Source organism: Macrotis lagotis, chromosome 5 (genome assembly GCF_037893015.1).
Source record: "Macrotis lagotis isolate mMagLag1 chromosome 5, bilby.v1.9.chrom.fasta, whole genome shotgun sequence".
Taxonomy (NCBI): domain Eukaryota; kingdom Metazoa; phylum Chordata; class Mammalia; order Peramelemorphia; family Peramelidae; genus Macrotis; species Macrotis lagotis.
Window position 1 is genome coordinate 110,926,243 of NC_133662.1, and position 18,736 is coordinate 110,944,978.

At 34.5% G+C, this 18,736-nt stretch overlaps 1 protein-coding gene and 1 long non-coding RNA gene across 5 annotated transcripts in view; one reads left to right on the forward strand and one right to left on the reverse strand.

Annotated features, from left to right (window-relative positions):
• FIG4 (FIG4 phosphoinositide 5-phosphatase) overlaps positions 1 to 18,251 on the forward strand; it is a 147,499-nt gene extending 129,248 nt beyond the window's left edge. For 2 of the 4 annotated variants that reach the window (XM_074187334.1, XM_074187333.1), the window contains exon 23: positions 17,706 to 18,249. In XM_074187334.1, the coding sequence (XP_074043435.1) occupies positions 17,706 to 17,883 (178 nt within the window). In that variant the 3' untranslated portion in view covers positions 17,884 to 18,249. Of the gene's footprint in view, positions 1 to 17,705 lie in introns of all 4 variants that reach the window. The other 2 variants (XM_074187331.1, XM_074187332.1) reach the window with 2 other exon arrangements.
• LOC141487794 (uncharacterized) overlaps positions 1,024 to 18,736 on the reverse strand; it is a 125,529-nt gene continuing 107,816 nt past the window's right edge. Inside the window, exons 4-5 of the long non-coding RNA XR_012468515.1 lie at positions 1,810 to 1,925; positions 1,024 to 1,098 (exon numbers count right to left, since the gene is read on the reverse strand). This is a non-coding gene — a long non-coding RNA (uncharacterized LOC141487794). The remainder of the gene's footprint in view (positions 1,099 to 1,809; positions 1,926 to 18,736) is intronic.

An 18,736-nucleotide genomic window follows, 5' to 3' on the forward strand; every position in this document is an offset into this window, starting at 1 on the left:
ATTTTTAAGGATTTATTTTCTTCAGTGAACTTTTGTGCCCCCTTTTCACTTGGCCAATTCTGCTTTTTTTAGAAGTGATTTTTATGAGTGAATTTTTGTGCTTCTTTTTCTATTTGATCAGTTCTAGTTTTTAAGAATTTTTAAAAATTATTTTATTAAGATATTTTTGTGCCTCTTTTCCCAAAATGTTAATGATATTTTTAACAATTTCTTCCTTTATTTTCACTTCTTAATTTTTCCTCTATCATTCTAATTTGATTTTGAAAATTATTTTTTAGCTCTCTAAGAATTTTTGAAGGGGGGGTGGCTAGGTGGTACAGTGCATACAGAACCGGCCTTGGAGTCAGGAGTACCTGGGTTCAAATCAGGTCTCAGACACTTAATAATTAGCTAGCTGTGTGGCCTTGGGCAAGCCACTTAACCCCATTTGCCTTGCAAAAAAAACCTAAAAAAAATAAAAGAGTGTATCTTTAAAAAAAAAGAATTTTTGAAGGGGTTGTGTCTAATTCACATTTTTTTCCTTTGAGGCTTTGCTTGTCACTATTTTGACTTCATTGTCTTCTTCTGGGTTTATATCTTGATCTTTCCTGTAACCATAGTAGCTTATTATGATCAGATTATTGTTGTTGTTTGTTCATTTTTTTCTCACCTTGCTTCTTGATTTGGAACTTAATGTTAATGTTGAGCTTTGTTCCTGGCATGGAGAGTGGGGGGGAGGAACACTCTCAGGGTGTAGGCCTTTTGCACTCCTATATATTCAGAGCTAATTCTGGGAGTTTGGAAGTTTTTGGTGCTTCTTAGGTGGTGTGATTGTGTCTGGCTTGAGAACTCCTAAAGCTGCTGCTTTGATCTTCATTTCCTAGTCCCACCATTGATGTTTCATCCATATGGGCTCTGGGTCAGCCTCTGATCTTTTGTTGGCTCTACCACTCCAGAATTTGATTTGGGGCATTATTTTAAAGTTTCATGGAGGGGAATGTTAGGTGAGTTTGGTTGAGGTTTTTATCCACTCTATCATTTTTAGCTCCAGCTTTATTTCTTAGACTTATAAAGTTGGACAATCAATGTAGAGGCCAAGTGATATGAAGATATTTCTCCCTAAACAATTTACACAACATGGAATATTGTTATAGTCTTTGAAGAAAAGCAAACAATAAAACAAAATCAAGTAAGTATGTAGATAAAAAGTTAATGGAGATATACAGAGTTGCATCTCCTATGTGCCAGATACTTTATAGACAATATCTTATTCGATCCTCCCAGAAATTTGGAGAGGCAGGTGCTTTATTATTCTCATTTTACTGTTGAGGAAACTGAGGCAAGCAGCAGGTTTAGTGACTTGCCCAGGATCACATAGCTAGTTAATGCCGGAAACTGGATTTGAATTCAGATCTTCCAGAATCAAAACCCAATGCTCTTTCCCATATCTTTTCCCAGTAGTGAGCCACATGACCAAAAATTCACAAATATGTTGACCACATGTGGACAGCAATGAAAAAGAATAGCTCATTAGCTATTCAAAAATTTGGATTTTCTTTAAAATTTTTATTAACTTTGTGTCTATAAAAATGTATAGCTCTAGATTGGGTTCTGGCCAATTGTAGGCAATTCAACAAGAGTAATGGTATTTATCATACTAAATACTTCTGAGAAGTGATGGGAATAGATTGTACTTTTTCAGAACCAGGTGGGCACACACATCACTTATCATGACCAGAAACTTTAGGTATATAGACTTGTGACTTGTATGCTTACTAATTATGAAAAAAATGTATTTTCTAAAAATTCCAAATGGGCTGCTATACATACCCAGCCACATTTTGTCCATTGGTCTCATGTTGGACTTACAGAAACTGGAGAAAATTTACATCTTTATTTTCACTTTCAGAATGATAGCTTTAATTACGTGTATCTGGATGCAGTATCTGAAAAACAAAAGCAAAGTAGTTACTTTTCATGGGTTTAAGCAAGTGGTGAAACTGTTACTGTTATATTTAAGGCTTTACCAAGTTCATTGGATTAATCCTGAGTTAATTACTTGTCATTATTTAATTTATAACCCCTGCTAAAAGTCCTGCTTCATTGCAACTTAGACATAATTCTGTGTTAATAGGAGCATAGAATTTAGAGTTAGAATATGTTCTTATAAATCTAATCTAACTCATATCATTTTGCAAATGAAGAAACTGAATCTCAGAGAGGTTGTGATCTGGAAGGCTACATCAACTGAGGTGGTGAGGTGGTGAGTGAATGGAGCTCTGGACCAGAATCAGTGAAACTTTAGTTCTAATCCAGTGTTGGACACTTACTATCAGCAAAAATGGGGATAATGATATTACCTACCTCCCAGGATTGTTATGAAGATCAGGTGAAATGATATTTGTGAATTATGGTTCCTAGCACATAGTAAGCACTATATAAATGTGAGCTATTATTGACTGTTAACAGAATGAAAAGTCTTATGGGGTCTACTAAATTGAGAAAAGAATTTTGGGTATGGGCCCAATAATGGGATTATAATGTATTTTCATCCAAGAGTTAGAGTACCTATATTTAGATAAGCTATCAGTAAAGAGTTGATCATAAGATAAGAAAATTTTGGCAGGTTTTGTTTTGGGGGGGGTAGGAAGAAGGAGGAGACACTGGTGATTGGTGCATAAGAATTTATGAAGCCATATACGGAGGCAAGCAATGATCAGGATTTGTATAAGTTGGAACAGTACACAAATGGATTAAATAATAGCTTCTTAAAATTTTGCAGTAAGTTCATTTTAAAATGTCATATATGATAAATATATAATATATGTGAATATATTATGCATATTTTAGGATAGCTAATGAAATATTTATTACAGCAGGATTTATAGATTATACATTAAAATACATATTTAAAATACACATATACACATGCGTATATATATATATATATATATATATATATATATATATATATATACTCACAAACCCTGGGAAATCTTATTCATATTTTAAACAGTGAAAACTGGGCAAGTTGGATATCTTATATTAGTTGCCTGAACCTAAGGGAGAAGGATTATCTAGATCATTGATTTGTCTTTAAAAGCAAAAATTTGGGGTTTTTATATACTCTATATGCCATTTGATTGTTCAGAGGAAAAAAATCTAAGAAGCTTTAACATGTTATATAGAGAGATGTATTATGACTTCTATGAGATTAGACCTGTTTGTGATTTATTAATAAACTCAAGATCATGTGTTGCTATATAGGGTAGTTTGCTTTCAGTCCCCATAGAGCTAAAAGTACCAAAATAGACTTTTTTTCTGTTCAGTTGTTAATATGTTTTTTTTTATTTTTTTTGTTTTTGCAAGGCAGTGGGGCTAAGTAACTTGCCTAAGGTCACACAGCTAGGTAATTATTAAGTGTCTGAGGCTGAATTTGAAATCAGGTCCTTTTGACTCCAGGTTTGGTATGCTATTCATTGTACTACCTAGATGCCCTTGTTACTATTATTCTGAAGAAATATTAGATCACAGAAAAATTGAATATAAGAACTGGAAGTAACCTGAAAGGTCATCTAGTCTTACTCAGATCAAAAAGATCACTCCCCTTAGGTAGAGAAACTGAGTCTGATAAAATTCAGTTCACATCACTTGTTGATAAATGCTAGAATTAGGACTTGGGGATCTTCCCAATCTACTGTCTTTACCACATTGCATCTCTGATTGGATAGTTAAAAAACCCACCAGACATATGTTCAAAGGAAGTTATATAATCAAGTCCCTAGTACCTATTTATTTTATGTGGTTTGGGACTTAAAATGATCTAAGAGTTTTGTCTTTGAAATAATGGCAAAAAGTGTGGAAGAAAGAGATAATAAAAATAAAAATGGAGTATTTTGGCATTTTGCTGTCAAAGTCATCTGTGAAATTTGACTTTATATCTGGCAGATGACAATTATAGATTTATTTTTTAGATTGTCATAGAGATTATCAAAGGTTAGAAGAGGAAAAGAATAGAAGACTGACTATATCTCATTTTGATGCAGTGACTAGTGTTTAAAATTCAAATCATTTTTATGTAGATTATTTCATTTTAACTTCACAGTAATGCTGGAAAGAAAACAATGGGAATGGTATTATTACTCAAAAGTGAAAAATCTGTTAAAAACTCAGAAAGGTTAAATCAATTTCTCAGGGTCTTTGAGTTGATAAGTGACAGCTAGAACTAGAACCCTGATTTTCTGACTCCTAGTCCAGTTCTTTTACCATTTAGCCTCTCTTGTATCACTTTCTCAAGAATTTGGTGGTGAATAGGTACAGAAGTAGGTAGTTTGCCCTGGTAGTCAAACAGGGGAATCTCCTAGAAGAACCTTAAAGAGTTCATCCCCAGGAAACATTTAGGGTCTGAGTTATATTTATCTTTATATATGAAGTGATTCCAAATTACATGAGCTACTAATTAATTTTAAAAAACCCCAATACCTAATATCCCTTCCAGATGAGGAAAAGAAAGGGTTTCAGGAATGCATCTGCCTTATTGGAGCAAATGAAGAATTCCTAGGCAGAGTGGAAGAACAAAAGTCAGGAAAGCAAAGAAGAAAAAAAGATTTTGAAGCAAGTTGGTGGTGAAATTCACTTAGTGCCAAAAAATTGAAAACTAGAAGAACAAAAGCTAGCAGAAAAAGAACTTTGAATCATCAGAGATAAAGGAAAACTATAAGGTCTGTGAGGCAGACCTTTTAGGGCAACATGGTGAGTGGCTAGGTGAGGCATCATGGCAGTGTCATAAGAGAGCTAACCCTAGAGTCAAGAACAGCTAGTTTTCAGGTCCTGCCTCTGCCACGCAGTGGTTGTGTGGCCCTGGGCAAGTAAATCATCAAACATCTAGGTGTTTAGGCAGGATGTAATATTTGGGGGATTTAATTTCTAATACCAGAATAATGGATTCCAATTAAGCAAAACAGGAAAGACACTGTGATCTTGTCAAGAAGATTTGAAACTGAAACTCAAGAAAAAGGGAGAAAATGCCCTCCCCAACAGAAAAAAAGCCACATCTTGGAGGCTAATATAGAATGAGAAAAATAAGAATAACAGTAAATGGAGGTGCTTAGTAATTCAAAAAAAGAAAATGAGAGATAAGAGAGTTCAGCAACAATGTTTATAGTCTCAGCTATCTAGTTAATATGGAGTACATGAAATAAAATGGAATTTAAATTTCATAAGGAAGGAAGTGTGATCTCCTTACTACCAGCAATTCTTGGCAGTATTGGACCCATGACTATAATATATCCATAAAGACATTGTTATAGAGGAAATAAAGCCAATAAAAAAATAGATATAAAAGAGGGCATACTGTACCTGAATAGCATATCCAAGGGTGAAACTGTTAAATAAGAATAAAAGGAAAAAAGAGACTTTGAAAGTATACTCTAAACTATCTGACCAAATGAAGGATATCATAAAATTTAGTTTTTGTTTTTTTTTTTTTTTAGGTTTTTTTGGTAAGGCAAACGGGGTTAAGTGGCTTGCCCAAGGCCACACAGCTAGGTAATTAAGTGTCTGAGACCAGATTTGAACCCAGGTACTCCTGACTCCAGGGCCGGTGCTTTATCCACTATGCCACCTAGCCACCCCATGCCACCTAGCCACCCCTATCATAAAATTTAGAAAGGAAACATAGATTTAATCTAATACAACCTTTCACTGCACAGATAAGGAAACTGAGGGCAACTGAAATAATATGCTGAGTCATATGGAGATTCCTGTCCTTTCCCCAGAATAGCAGGTTATTTTGATATATCATCTTTGTAGGGCTTTATTTATTCTCAGGGAATATTTTAAAGACTGGAAAATTATCTAACCTCACAACTTCTTGGTAGAAGATTAGCTTTGGTTTACCATCTTCTGTTTTTCTTTTTTCTTTTTCTTTTTCTTTTTTTTACAAAACAGTGGGATTAAGTGACTTGCCAAGATCAGACAGCTAGGTAATTATCAAGTGTCTGCAGCTGGATTTGAACTCAGGTCATCCTGACCCCAGGCCCGGTGTTCCATCCACTGCACTACCTAGCTGACCCCTTCTGTTTTTCTTAACATTTCATAGAAGTATTCTGTTTCTTGGCTGATGTTTTTAACTGCAAATTCAAGTGTCATACTATATTGCTTACCAACTGTCTTGAACATTCAGAAGATGTACAACTAGAGCATTTTGTTTATTCATGACTAAACATATTGCTAATTGTAAGGATAATAAAACGTAGTTATAAATTTCTTGATTTCTGTTACATTTAGTACTTACTCCAGTAGTTTGCTGTTAAAATCTTGATCTTCAATGGAACGGTTTCTAGCAAGGATATCATATACAGAGAAATATTTTTTCCATAACACTTTATTACCAAAAAAAGCCTCTTGATTGGTTTCTACTTGGGCAGCCCCCATATAAACTGGTCCACCACTACTAAAATGTTGTTTAGGTTTTACTTATTTTTTCCAAAGGGAAGAATTCTATTCACACCAGCTCCAAAGACTTGCAGGTGTTTGTTTATGCTGTTCAGATAAGCAGTTTGAACACTTTGAGCATAGCTCTAATATTTCTTTCATACTTGTACTAGCTTAATCTAGTAATAACTATTTTGGATGAGGTCCAGAGATTTCTTTTTGCACAAATAGCCAAAATCATCACAGAATGCTTTCATGGCAATTAATAAGGTAGCTTTGGTTAGTATGAACAACTTTCTTATACATTGTATAATAATGTTTATTGTCTGGTACAGAACAAGAGGGAAGGGAAGCAATTATGCCTGCTATATCCCAGGCACTGCTAAGCACCTTTAAGACAAAAACAAAAAAAACAAATATTATCTTGTTTTATGCTAATAACTTTTCAAGGTAGGTACTGGTATTATCCATTTTACAGTTGAGGAAATTGAGTCAAACAGAGGCTAAAGTGATTTACCCAGGGTTTCACAAGTAGTGAGTTACTGAATGAGATTTGAACTCATGCCTTCCTGACTTCAAGCCCAGTGTTTTATCCTCTATGTCAGCTAACTTAGTAAAGTACAATACTGGGTACTGGTATTGTAATCAATTATATAATTCCAACTTCTTCTCCCTCAACAATGGAGTTTCCTCTAGGTAGTTGTTTCCCTGGGAGTCATTCCCCTTTTCCTTGATCAGTATTCTTTTTCTTGGATATTCTTTAGCCATGTTAACTGTCAGTCCACCATGGACAATTAAGCACTGTATTTATATCCCAATGGTATAACCTTTCTTGTAAGTCCCACACTTTCAACTGCATTTTTTACATCACTGTCCATGTTCCCTTTATGTTACAGACCACTGTTAATCCTACTAGAGTGAACACCTAGATTTCTGATAGGTGGGGCATATGGGATGGAATGTTGAGAGCTTCTTTTTTCCCTCATCTGTAGTACAAACTTATGGTTAGTTATAGGTTAGTGTTCCTAAGCATCTCCGACTGGTGACGTCCAGTTTAGTACTTCTCAGAATGTATCAGTGGATTGGAATGTACAACGTACATTCATACTTAGATTTGAACTCTGTATAGTCTCAGAACTTACAGTAATAGACCACTTTTGAAGAACTCCAATTTATGAGTATGATAATGAGTCTTAAGTTATGAACTTTTTATTGACAAATGCAGTAGACTTCTGGTAGACATCAATCTCCTGATAAGAAATTTCCCACAACACTTATATGCTGGCATCAGTGTGTTTTACAAAAGATATGTCTGGATTTGCAAAAACCAATATTAGTTTATGTGTGAGGAAGCCAGCCAAATGCTTTACAAGTCTGCTTATGTGAGTATGAATACTAACAAATGATGTAGACTAAAAAAAAGTGTCAAAAAGTCCAAAATGAAGTATGGATTATGAAAATGCCAAGGACACCAAACAAAAAAGGTTTTTAAAGCTATGTTGGTGTAATTTTAACAATATATAGAACTGATCAATTCCTACTTTGCTTCTATCTCCTCCAGTAAGGAGGCTGATATTTACACTGGATGGAATAGAACAAATGTAGGTGATGAGCACAATGTTGAGAGGAAGGTATCAGAGACTACATCTATGCCTGGTAGGAAGATAAATAAACCATGTGTGGATCTGGAGCCAGAAGAGTGAAAAAGGAACTTGTTTTGTCACCTTGCTTGCCAACATAGACACTTCTCCTTTTTTCTCTGAAGAAAGGGGACAAATATGGCTAAATATTCATTATAGAACTGAAATAACTCAGAACTACTCTCTCTCTCTCTCTCTCTCTCTCTCTCTCTCTGTGTGTGTGTGTGTGTGTGTGTGTGTGTGTACAACTATTGATTTCTGACAGCTTGGGAATAATGTAAAAAAGTTTGAATTTATACTAAACTTGATTTATAGAGTTTTTATAATCTAAGAGTTAGGGTTGGAGAAAAATAATAGGCTTCTATAATATTTTTGAACACTATTGAAACTGGGCTTTGTCCCCTAGGGTGATTAATACCCTGGAATTATTTACTATTTTACTAATTATATCCTTGCTGACACTGGATAAATCTATGCTATGTCCTTGAGAATATTTCAGTTTTCTCATAAAGTTTTGTCACAATGACATGTTAAAAAAATATATCTTCTATCAAACTCAAATGGGCTGATGGCTCTAAAATATATAGTGAATCCCCTTAATTAAAACTCTTGTAATACTTTCATAGTACCATGAATTTTTACCAGTAATTTATGATACTCGTGATTGATTGAACCCTTTACTTAGCACTTAAGGGGGCTCAATTCTATTGAGTAATGTAACAAAATACTGATGTTTGGGGCCTTGGTAGCCCCATTATTATGACATCCTATAACTGTCTGAATTTTTCATGGAGATGGGCTTAATGTGGGTCGATAGCCTTTTAAGTAGCCCTTACACAAAACCTTGTGAAGGAATAATACCAATAACCACACAACTGATGGTCCATTACTTCCTAATTGCCCTAAGTAACTCTCATGGGAAGAAATTATACTGTTATCTATAGAGAGTCATTCACACTTAAGATGACCACAAAACATGACATCATCTAAAAACAGCTTGAGAAATATAGACATGGACCTTACAGACCATAGAGCTTGGCCTATTTTAGGCAAACATCTTTTTGTGTAGGTGGCACAAATGATAAGTACTTATCTCTGGACTTTTTCCTCTGGATTTTTCATTTTTTTTCTAGGAATTAGTAATACCCTGGAGGATTCACTGTATTAGATTATTGATTCAGAAATACCTATGAAGGAGGAAAAGAGATAATCTTTGCCCTAAGGGTATCTATAGCCATATGGAAGGTTGAGGCAAACCAAGGCTATGCTTTCTTACCAGATGAGTGGAAGTAACTCTGTGATGTTGAAAAGAGATCATGAGGGTTCATCATGATTCCTTGTTAGTTTGGCTTCTCAGGAAGAAGTGTATAAAAGAATTAATTCACAACTGGAGGCTAGATTGGATATATAGTATGGTAGATTATATAAAAATTAGTTAAAACTTTTATCTAGACACTGGACCAAGTCTTAAGAATATAAATACAAGGAAAAAGAATGAAAACCCTTGCCCTCAAGAAGCTTACATTCCAATGGGGAAGGCAACTTATGAAAGGGAATTCACTGAAGGCTATGAATGAATAGAATATACCTGTGCACAGGGACAAAATGGAAAAATAATCCAGAGAGTTAGAGTCTGAGCCGTATTAGAGGTGAGCATGACTAGCTTGTGTACTTCCACAAATGAATGCTCCTTATGAGGAGCTCATTGGACAGAGGTAGAGACCTCAGAAATAGTGGTATGTCTGTCATGAGAGATGGAGGTGGAAAACTATTTCAGGGAGTTAGAACTGAACCAGATGAGAACTATGAGAAAAGGTTCTGTTAAGTGACATTGCAATAAGAAATCTTGTCTATTAATATGGAATCTATTGTAGCCTTTGTAACTCACTGCTGAGTCAGAGTAGATTTTATGACTGATCATAGGATTATTTATTTAGAGTTGAAAGAGACCTTAGAAATCACCTTCTTCCCCCTCCCTCCATTTTACAATCAATTGCATAAGTTTAAGATGTGGGAGATCTTGCTTGACAACTGTTCATGCAAACAAGACCTGGGGGTTTTAGTTAACTATAATGATTCAATATGAATCACTAATTTGATGTGACTTCTACAGGACCTACTCCAGTCTTAAACTTTATTAATAGAAGAATAGACTCCACATCAAGGGTAGTATTAGATGTTCTGGTCAGATCACATCTGGAATAGTGACCGTTTTTAAGATGCCAATCTTTAACAGGAATTTTGATTAAATGTAAAGGACTCAGAGAATAGTGATTAGGATAATGGAGGAATCTGAAAACCACATTCTGTAAAGAATGATTGAATGAGTTGGGGCTGTTCAACTGAAAAGGAAAAACTAAGCAGTGGCAAGATAGCAGTGAAAATTTCAGTCACCTTATTGTTCACCAAGAGGTAAAATCTGTACCAGTGGGATTGGAAGTTATATGGAGTCAGATTTGTACTAATTAGATTTGTTCTAGTACTAATATTACCTGATATTTATATATAACATTTTATGGTTTATCTCACTATAATTATAATAGATTATTTTTTGAAGTAGTGACTTCCCTCCCATTATAAATGATGTGGCACCAGATGGATGTTTCTGTGGGGCATGTTGTAAAAAACGATTCTTACACTTTGTTGGAGATTGAATCAAATGAAAGGGCCCTTCCAACTTCCAAGATTTCATGAATCTGTAAATCTGTAATTTAAATAGTATGACACGAGACACATATTTTACCTTATTTCGAAATTTGTTAGCTAATCATGTTTTCCTAGTTTATTCTTATTGTCTCAAAAAGTCATTCTTTTTAAAAATATTTCTTATTATCTTGACATTAGGGAAGATTTTTTGCAAAAGACTAAAGTTATTGAACAATAGCAACAAAAACTCATTGGAAAACTTTCCTGAAATTTAACAAATCTAATCAAATTGCATCAGCTTTATTAATTCTCTTGGTAGCATAAGAAAATGAAGAGACTAATGTATGCTTTGCAACTTTCTGTAGTGTTGTTCCATATGATATTTTGCAGTTTTTATTTTATCTCTATGTAGGTTCATGGAACTTATCACTTTAAGAAATCAAGTTATAAGACGTGAACCAAAAAATCCTCAAGTTTCAGTTGAAAAAAATGTTTAAACTTGAAACTTCTTCATTTATGTACAAGATAAACACCTCATCTCTTAGTGGAGGCACTGTCCAATCTCATTTTTCTCTTTGCAAGAATTTTTCAGTTGGATGTCTTGTTGCTAAATATACTTATGTCGACAGAACATTCATTTGTCTTGTCACCTTAACCAGATCAGAAGGCCAGACCAGCCCTGGGCAAAATTATGAAGTAGGTAAATTTGTCTTTAGAATTACCTTAGTTCCTTGATTACATATACTCCATGCCCTACTTTCTTGATGTCTTATGCCTCCATATTTCCCACTGAAGCATAACACCCTTGCCTGCTTTGTTCCCTGTTCATTTGTATTGTTGCATTAAAATGCCTTTTTTTTCATTATTTCAGGGATTAATGATTTCATTTGTATAGGTACTCATTCATTGACCTATGAGTTAGTAAAGGAATATATGACTTGCTGATAACCAAATCATTCTTCATGTGATGGTTAGCCCTTTAGTGCTGAACCTCTCTAGATATCCTGGTCCTAAGATGACATATGGAGCATTTAACTAGGTCTATAATTCAAAAACTCTACAACTGGGGGAAGCTAGGTTGCATAGTGGGTAGAGCGCTAGCCCTGGAGTCAGGAGTACCTGAGTTCAAATTCGGTCTCAGACACTTCATAATTACCTAGCTGTGTGGCCTTGGACAAGCCACTTAACCCCATTTGCCTTGCAAAAACAAACAAACAAACAAAAAAAAATGACAACTCTCCAACTGGCAGGAGGATTCTTCCAGAATTTGCACTCTGCAGGTAGAACCTTTAAGAACTCCACAACATGAAGAGATGCTGAAGTAAGACTTTAGTAGAGGGAGTTTAAAATGTATATTTTAATGCATCTTTAATAATTTCTTTAATAGAAATATATAAATTCATTTCAGATGGATTTTATGAGTAAAATCATTTTTGTTTCTAAAAGTTTTCAATTGCATTTGAAGTATACTAGAATATTAATTCATAAGAAAAGCATAAAATTTTGAATTTTTCATATACTTATTACTAAATTATTCAAATGTGAGAATGCAAAAAAATTCTTGCACATTTATCACCAACAACAAAACAGTAATATTAAACATTCAAAGCAATCCATCCATTGTGATTTAAAAAAAAAAACTTCTGAAAGCAAAATCTTGAGGAGCTACTATGTGCAAGGCAAAAATAATAAACTTAAAAGATTTCATAGGAATCATACTCTGAAAATAAAATCAAATGGTACTATATCTCAGTGAAAACATTAATCATCAGCCAATTGGACAAGGACCATTGTATTCAAGAAAGAATACAGTAAGTATCTGGAAGATTTTGCTTTAAGTTTTAAAAATAATTATGTAAATAAATTTTGCCTGATGTTTCTTTTCTATGAACTAGAACTACAGGTAAGACCAAATATACTCATTTCTCAGTTAAAGTGCTGCTCTGAACAGTGTATGTATGTGCAGTTTTGTGCATGTCTATTCAATAAAAAAGAATTTTCCTCAAGGAACATGCAGGAAATACAGAGTTTACATGTGAAGAAAAAGAATGAACCTATAATGTTATGGTTAACTTTTCTTTTAAATGACTGTTACTGTTACTAGGATTTCATTTGGGTCTGTCTTTGATTGATTTGATTTGATTGATTTGATTTGATTTGGTGAACTGGTGAAAAGAAGCTGAAAAAATATACCTTTCTGTGCTATCTTTAGAAAAACAATCTAGTACCTTTTGCTGTGCAATGAAAGCATTGCCATGCCAGATCCAAAGAGACAGTATGGTCTAATGGTTAGAGTTAGTGGACCTGAAGTAAGGAAGATCTGTGTTCAAATCCTTCTTCTGACATTTACTAGCTATGTGATCCTTAGAAAGTCATTCAACCTCTATCTTCTTATCTGTAAAAAGAAGGCATTATTTTAGAGATGCTATGATATTTTCATTTTGTGGGAATAAAGAAAAAAAAATCCAAGAATTTCATAGGGGTCATTTAGTCTAATACCTTTCATTTTATAGACACTGAAACTGAGATCTAGAGAAGTTAACCAAAACTGGAATTTGACTCCAAAATCCATTGTTCTCTCTACTATACCCTGTTGACTGCGATCTTCTAAGCATATAAAAAGAATGAATATGGTTGCAGAAATCATTGCCTTGTTTATCTTTAACTGACTTTTTTTTTAACTTACGTCTTCTTTCTGAAGACTTCACAGCTGTGGTACAGGGGGACAAGATAAGTGATCTTTAGTGACATGTGCTTGCAGCTATCTCTTTCTTACCCTACCTATATAGTTATAAGACTAAGGGGTATCAAGAGTAACTCCTTAGGCAAAGAATTGGACCCCAAACATAGATCACTAAACAAAGTGTCTACTGTGTAAAAAAAACATTGGTCCAACTAGCTGCCCAAAGTAAATGTCAGAGGCAATATTTGAACTCAGCCCTTGCTGAGTTCCAACATTATCCACCACACAATCTAGCTGCCTTTCTCTCACTGGTTTATGAAGCCCAGGAGTGCTTCCTTCTGTATAAAATCATTTTCTTGACTGACTTTCTTTATGATAATCCCAGAGGGGAGGAGGATGGTGGTATTGCTCTCAACATCATAGACAATGCTAGCTAACATCAGGGAACATATATGTTGTAAACTTGCCATTGAACAATGTAATGTGGTGCATATCTATGGCATGCATTGGATTGGAGTGGAAAGAACACTGAACTTAACTTTGTGAATCTCATTTTCTCTGTCTTACACAATAGGAATAAGAGTGTTCTTGACTTGTGAAGTATCCACATGTGGTTGTTAGGACCCTATGAAATCAAAGATTCAAAGTCACTTGGTCTTAATTTTTTTTCCCAATTAACAAGCACTTATTTTTTTCTCTCTCTCATTCTCCAAATTCAAAGTGAAACCCAGTGGGTAGTATACAAAATCTAACTTGTTTCTCAAATTAAACCTCCTTTGTAGGTTTTAGAAAATGGTCATGAACTAAATATCTAAACTCCAGCCTCTGTCCAATACATAGAGTATATTATAGAGTTGACATTCAATCGTTTAAATATTAATACAATTTGTGATTCAACACTTTGCAGTTTTCAGACAACTTCCCTATTCATTATCTTACCTGATTCTCTCAAAAACCATGTGAGTGAGGCAGGCAAGTAATATCTCCAATCCATGTATTAGTATGTATTAGTATCCAGGAATTAGAGTGTATTTGTAAGGGAAAAAGACCCTTTAAAATTAAAAAATCTGAATTTAGCTTTCAACTCTGCCACAGTATCTGTAAGTTATTGGATAAGTTCCTTACTTTCTCCAATCCAAGCACTACCTTCTTTCCCATATGAAAAAAAAGACAAAGAAGTAAAGCAAATTGTTATCTTGACCATGTTCAAAAATTGATAATTCTTTCTGGTCTCTGAGCCTGTCACCTCTGTTCAGATGTGGGTAACTGTGAAAACCTTGTAAGGAACCCTACAGGAGATTGAATAATAATCAATTGATTGGCTATTAATCAATAGTAGTATATGTATAGTGTATGTATTATATTATATATATATATATATACTAGTATTATATTTAGTGTATAATTTTATATAAAGAGATGGGCATAAATATGGTGTATATTATATATATATATAGTACAATCTGTATTCTCTGTAGTATGTACTAATATGGTATTATCTACATACTATACATATACTATTATATATACTACAGATATGCTATGCTTATACTAATATATAATAATATGTCATTACATCTTCATTATAAAAGACAGCACTTCTAGAAAAGAGGAAGGAATAGAAGAATAGTTGTCACTTTTTTTTTAAGTGCACACATGAGCATGCTTTTATAGCCATCCTGGGTTATCCAGGGTCTGGATAAGCAGTATGATCACTGCTTCAGAATGATGCCATTTTAAATGACTTGGTTAGTTTTTCATATTTGCAGTGTTAAAAGAGGTTACTGAAAAGTAGGTTAAGGACTTTCTTGAATAATCTTAGATGCTGAGCCTGGTCCTGTAGCCAAGCTCTGTTCAGCCCTGAATAAGTTATTGATGTGTCACTTAGCCACAGATCCTGCTGCTTTCTATGCCTTCCTTAATGCTCAATCACTCAGAATGTCTAGAAAAAGGACCAGAGGAAATGAAGTGATTACTTGATGGTTTGCTCCATTCCCTTCAACAACTGAATGTTAAAGTTTGAACCACAGAAAATGTATTTCTCAATCCACAGGATATCCAATATGTCTGGGTTTTTTTTTGTTTTTTTTTTTTTTTTTGCCAGATAGCATTCAGCCAGGGCCAAAAAGATTTCCCATTTTATAGATGAGCTCCCTCATCTGTAGTGGTAGAAAATAGTTTTATCATTTGTGAAATGGGGATAATAATACTTGCCCATAACCCTCACATGACTGTAGTGAAGATCAAGTGAGATATATTCAAGGAAATGCTTTTCTGAATACTGAGAAGTACTATACAAATAGAAGATATTATTTTAAATGATTGGATAATGCCATTTGTAAAATATACTACTATCTATAAAGCTCAGATCAGTGGGCAGTGGGTGGTGCCTAAACTACTAATTTAATGACCATTTTCTAAAATATTAAGAGGGGGCCCAAATTTAGGGATAAAGCTTGAAATATTTATATCCTGTATTGATCTACCAAGTTTCATTTTGAACTTGGGAAATTATTGTAATATAGGCATATGTAGATGAAAGCATACCAACTAAATTTAAAGTCACTAGTTAGATATTATAAATATTAGATATTTTAACATGTTAGCAAGAAGCTTAGTATATTAAAGGAAAGAGAAGGAACAGGGGTTCAGATATGGAATAGGAATCTCATGCCTTAAGATTTTGTTAGCATCATAATATTTCATATATTCTTTAACTTGATGTGAAATGCTTAACAGTTTTTATTTCTGGCCATTTAACATGAAGGTGATGGGCTGAAGATTATATGCAATGCTTTGCTTAGAAAATTGTGTCACTGCATATTTTGTCATATTACTGCTAGGCAATAAACATATGAGTTCAAATTTTGTATTCTTAGGTGAAAGATGTGAATTTTTTTCTTTATTAGACAGTCCTTAACTTCCTAAGAGGTCTCAGAATCAATGAAAAAAATGTATTGCCAAGAGAAGGGGCAAGTACTTTGATACAGTGATTCAAAATTTCCTGGAAGAGAGACAGTCTGGTGTGGTAGAAAGAGTATGGGGTTGTGTATTGGGGACCTGGCTTTAATCCTTTCTCTGCTATTAATCATCTCTATTTCCTTAGCTTAGTGACTTGATTTCTCTAGATTTTAATGTCCTCAATTATAAAAGTATTGAATTGGACTAGGTGATCTCTAAGATCCCTTCCAGCTCTCAAATCTGTGCTTGATGCAGCTCAGGGCCCAGTGGATAGAGCTCCGGTCTTGAAGTCAGGAGGACCCAAATTCAAATGTGACTTCAGGCACTTACAAGCTATGTATGTGATCCTGGAAAATCACTTAATGTCTATCTGCCTCAATTTCCTCCACTATAAAATGATGGTGATAATAATAGCTCCTATGTCCCAGGATTGTGGGTGAGGATCAGATGATCTCAAAAAAGACAATATTTGTAAAGCATGGTGTCTTGCACACAGAACTAACATAAAATGCTTGTTCCTTTCCCCTTCTCCCTCCTCACCCATATTGCTCACCAAGGATGTTTTAAGTGCAAAATATTATTATCCCTAAAAAGACTTGTCAAAGGCCTTTGTTTATGGCAATAACCTCTATTCCTCCTTTTATATATAAACTGTTTTCCTGAAGGTCACCAGTGACCTCCTAAGTCACAGAATGCAGTAAGCTTTTCTCAATATTTATCTTCCTTTCTACATCATTTGGTATCATTAGTACCCCTGTCTTTTCAGGTATTTTCACTTCCCTAACTTCTGTGACATTGCTCCTAATCAGAGCAAGCATCTATTTCCCTAATTCTGTTTTTTTCCCCCTTCTACTTCCCTTAACATAGAAACCCTGAGATTGTCTGTCATCATCTCTACTGTTTTCCATTAAGGTTTTGGAAATAAAGCATGATATAGAAAAAAAGAGCATTCTTATTTTGGAGTTATATTCTGGAACCTAGGAAGTGATAACAACTAGTTAGCTTGAATTAGCAAACTTGGGCACTGCCTTTTAAGGAATAGGAAGTGGACTTTGTAATATGCCTGAAACAAATATTGTTTCTGAATGCATATACTCACTCCTTTGTAAATAAACCCTTCATTAAAAAGAAGGGGAAATGAGGGGATGCCCATCAACAGGGAAATGCTGAACAAGTTGTGGTATATGATTATAATGGAATTTTGCTGACTAGAAGAAATGAGGAGTAGGATGGTTTTGGAAAAATCTAGGAAGACCTTTGATTCTCAGACTGTTTCATAGCCTTGCTCTTTTATGACCATCATTTAGTTTTATTCAAATGCTTTACATTTGCACTACTATTTATGCTTTTTACTTTTACAGAACTCATATTTCCTCTTTCTCTCAAGACAATATCTATGAAGTTCAGCCTCCAAGAGTAGACCGAAAATCTACTGAGATCTTTCAAGCACACATCCAGGCCAGTAAAGGCATCATGCAGACCCTGGGAAAAGAGGATATCTCTATGTATAGAGAATATATTCGAAATCGATACATGTGAAAAAGAATGACATACTAGACTCAAAAAACACATCTCTCTTTGATTATTGTTGTTTGTTTTGTTTCCTCTCATAAAGGTAACATTTCTTGCAATCTATTTCTAAGCATGTTTTTTTCTTTGTTACTTATATTTAACTTTGTACAAAATAAAAGAAGCAACTGAATGAATATTGTTATCTCCTTTGATTTATGTAAAAATGCATAGAGGTGAGATCAACATAATATTAAGATATCATTTGAATTTATTTTCTTTTTTCTTTTTTATATATTTATTTACACATTACTAAAATAATCAATCTTGTTGCAAAAATAAACATAATACCCCTTTCCCCCCACAAAGACAAGGAAACCCCATGAAAAATAAAAGAAAAAAAAAGAAAAAAATTTGTACTTCAGTCTGTGTTCAGATAACATTAGTTCTGTCTGGGATGAATTGCATTCTTTATCATAATTCCATCAGAGAAACTGCTTCAATATTTTTTTCCCATAGTTGCTATTGCTAATTGTATTTCCCTCCATCTATTCCTCCCCACTCCATTTATTCTATTCTCTCTTTCCTTTCACTAAGAAAGTGTGTCGTGGGGCAGCCAAGTGGTTCAATGGACAAAGCACTGGCCCTAGAGTTAGGAGGATGTGAGCCCAAATCTGGCCACAGACACCCAACAATTCGCCCAGCCCTGTGACCCTGGGCAAGTCAACAAACCCCACTGGGGGGAAAAAAAGTGTACTGTATCCTATTACCCTCTCCCATGATCCTCCCTCTCCTCTGTCACCTACTTCCCTTCTATCACTTCCCTCTAATCTATCACCCCTTTCCTCCCCCTCTCCCCTTTCTTCCATCCCCTTCCTCTCCT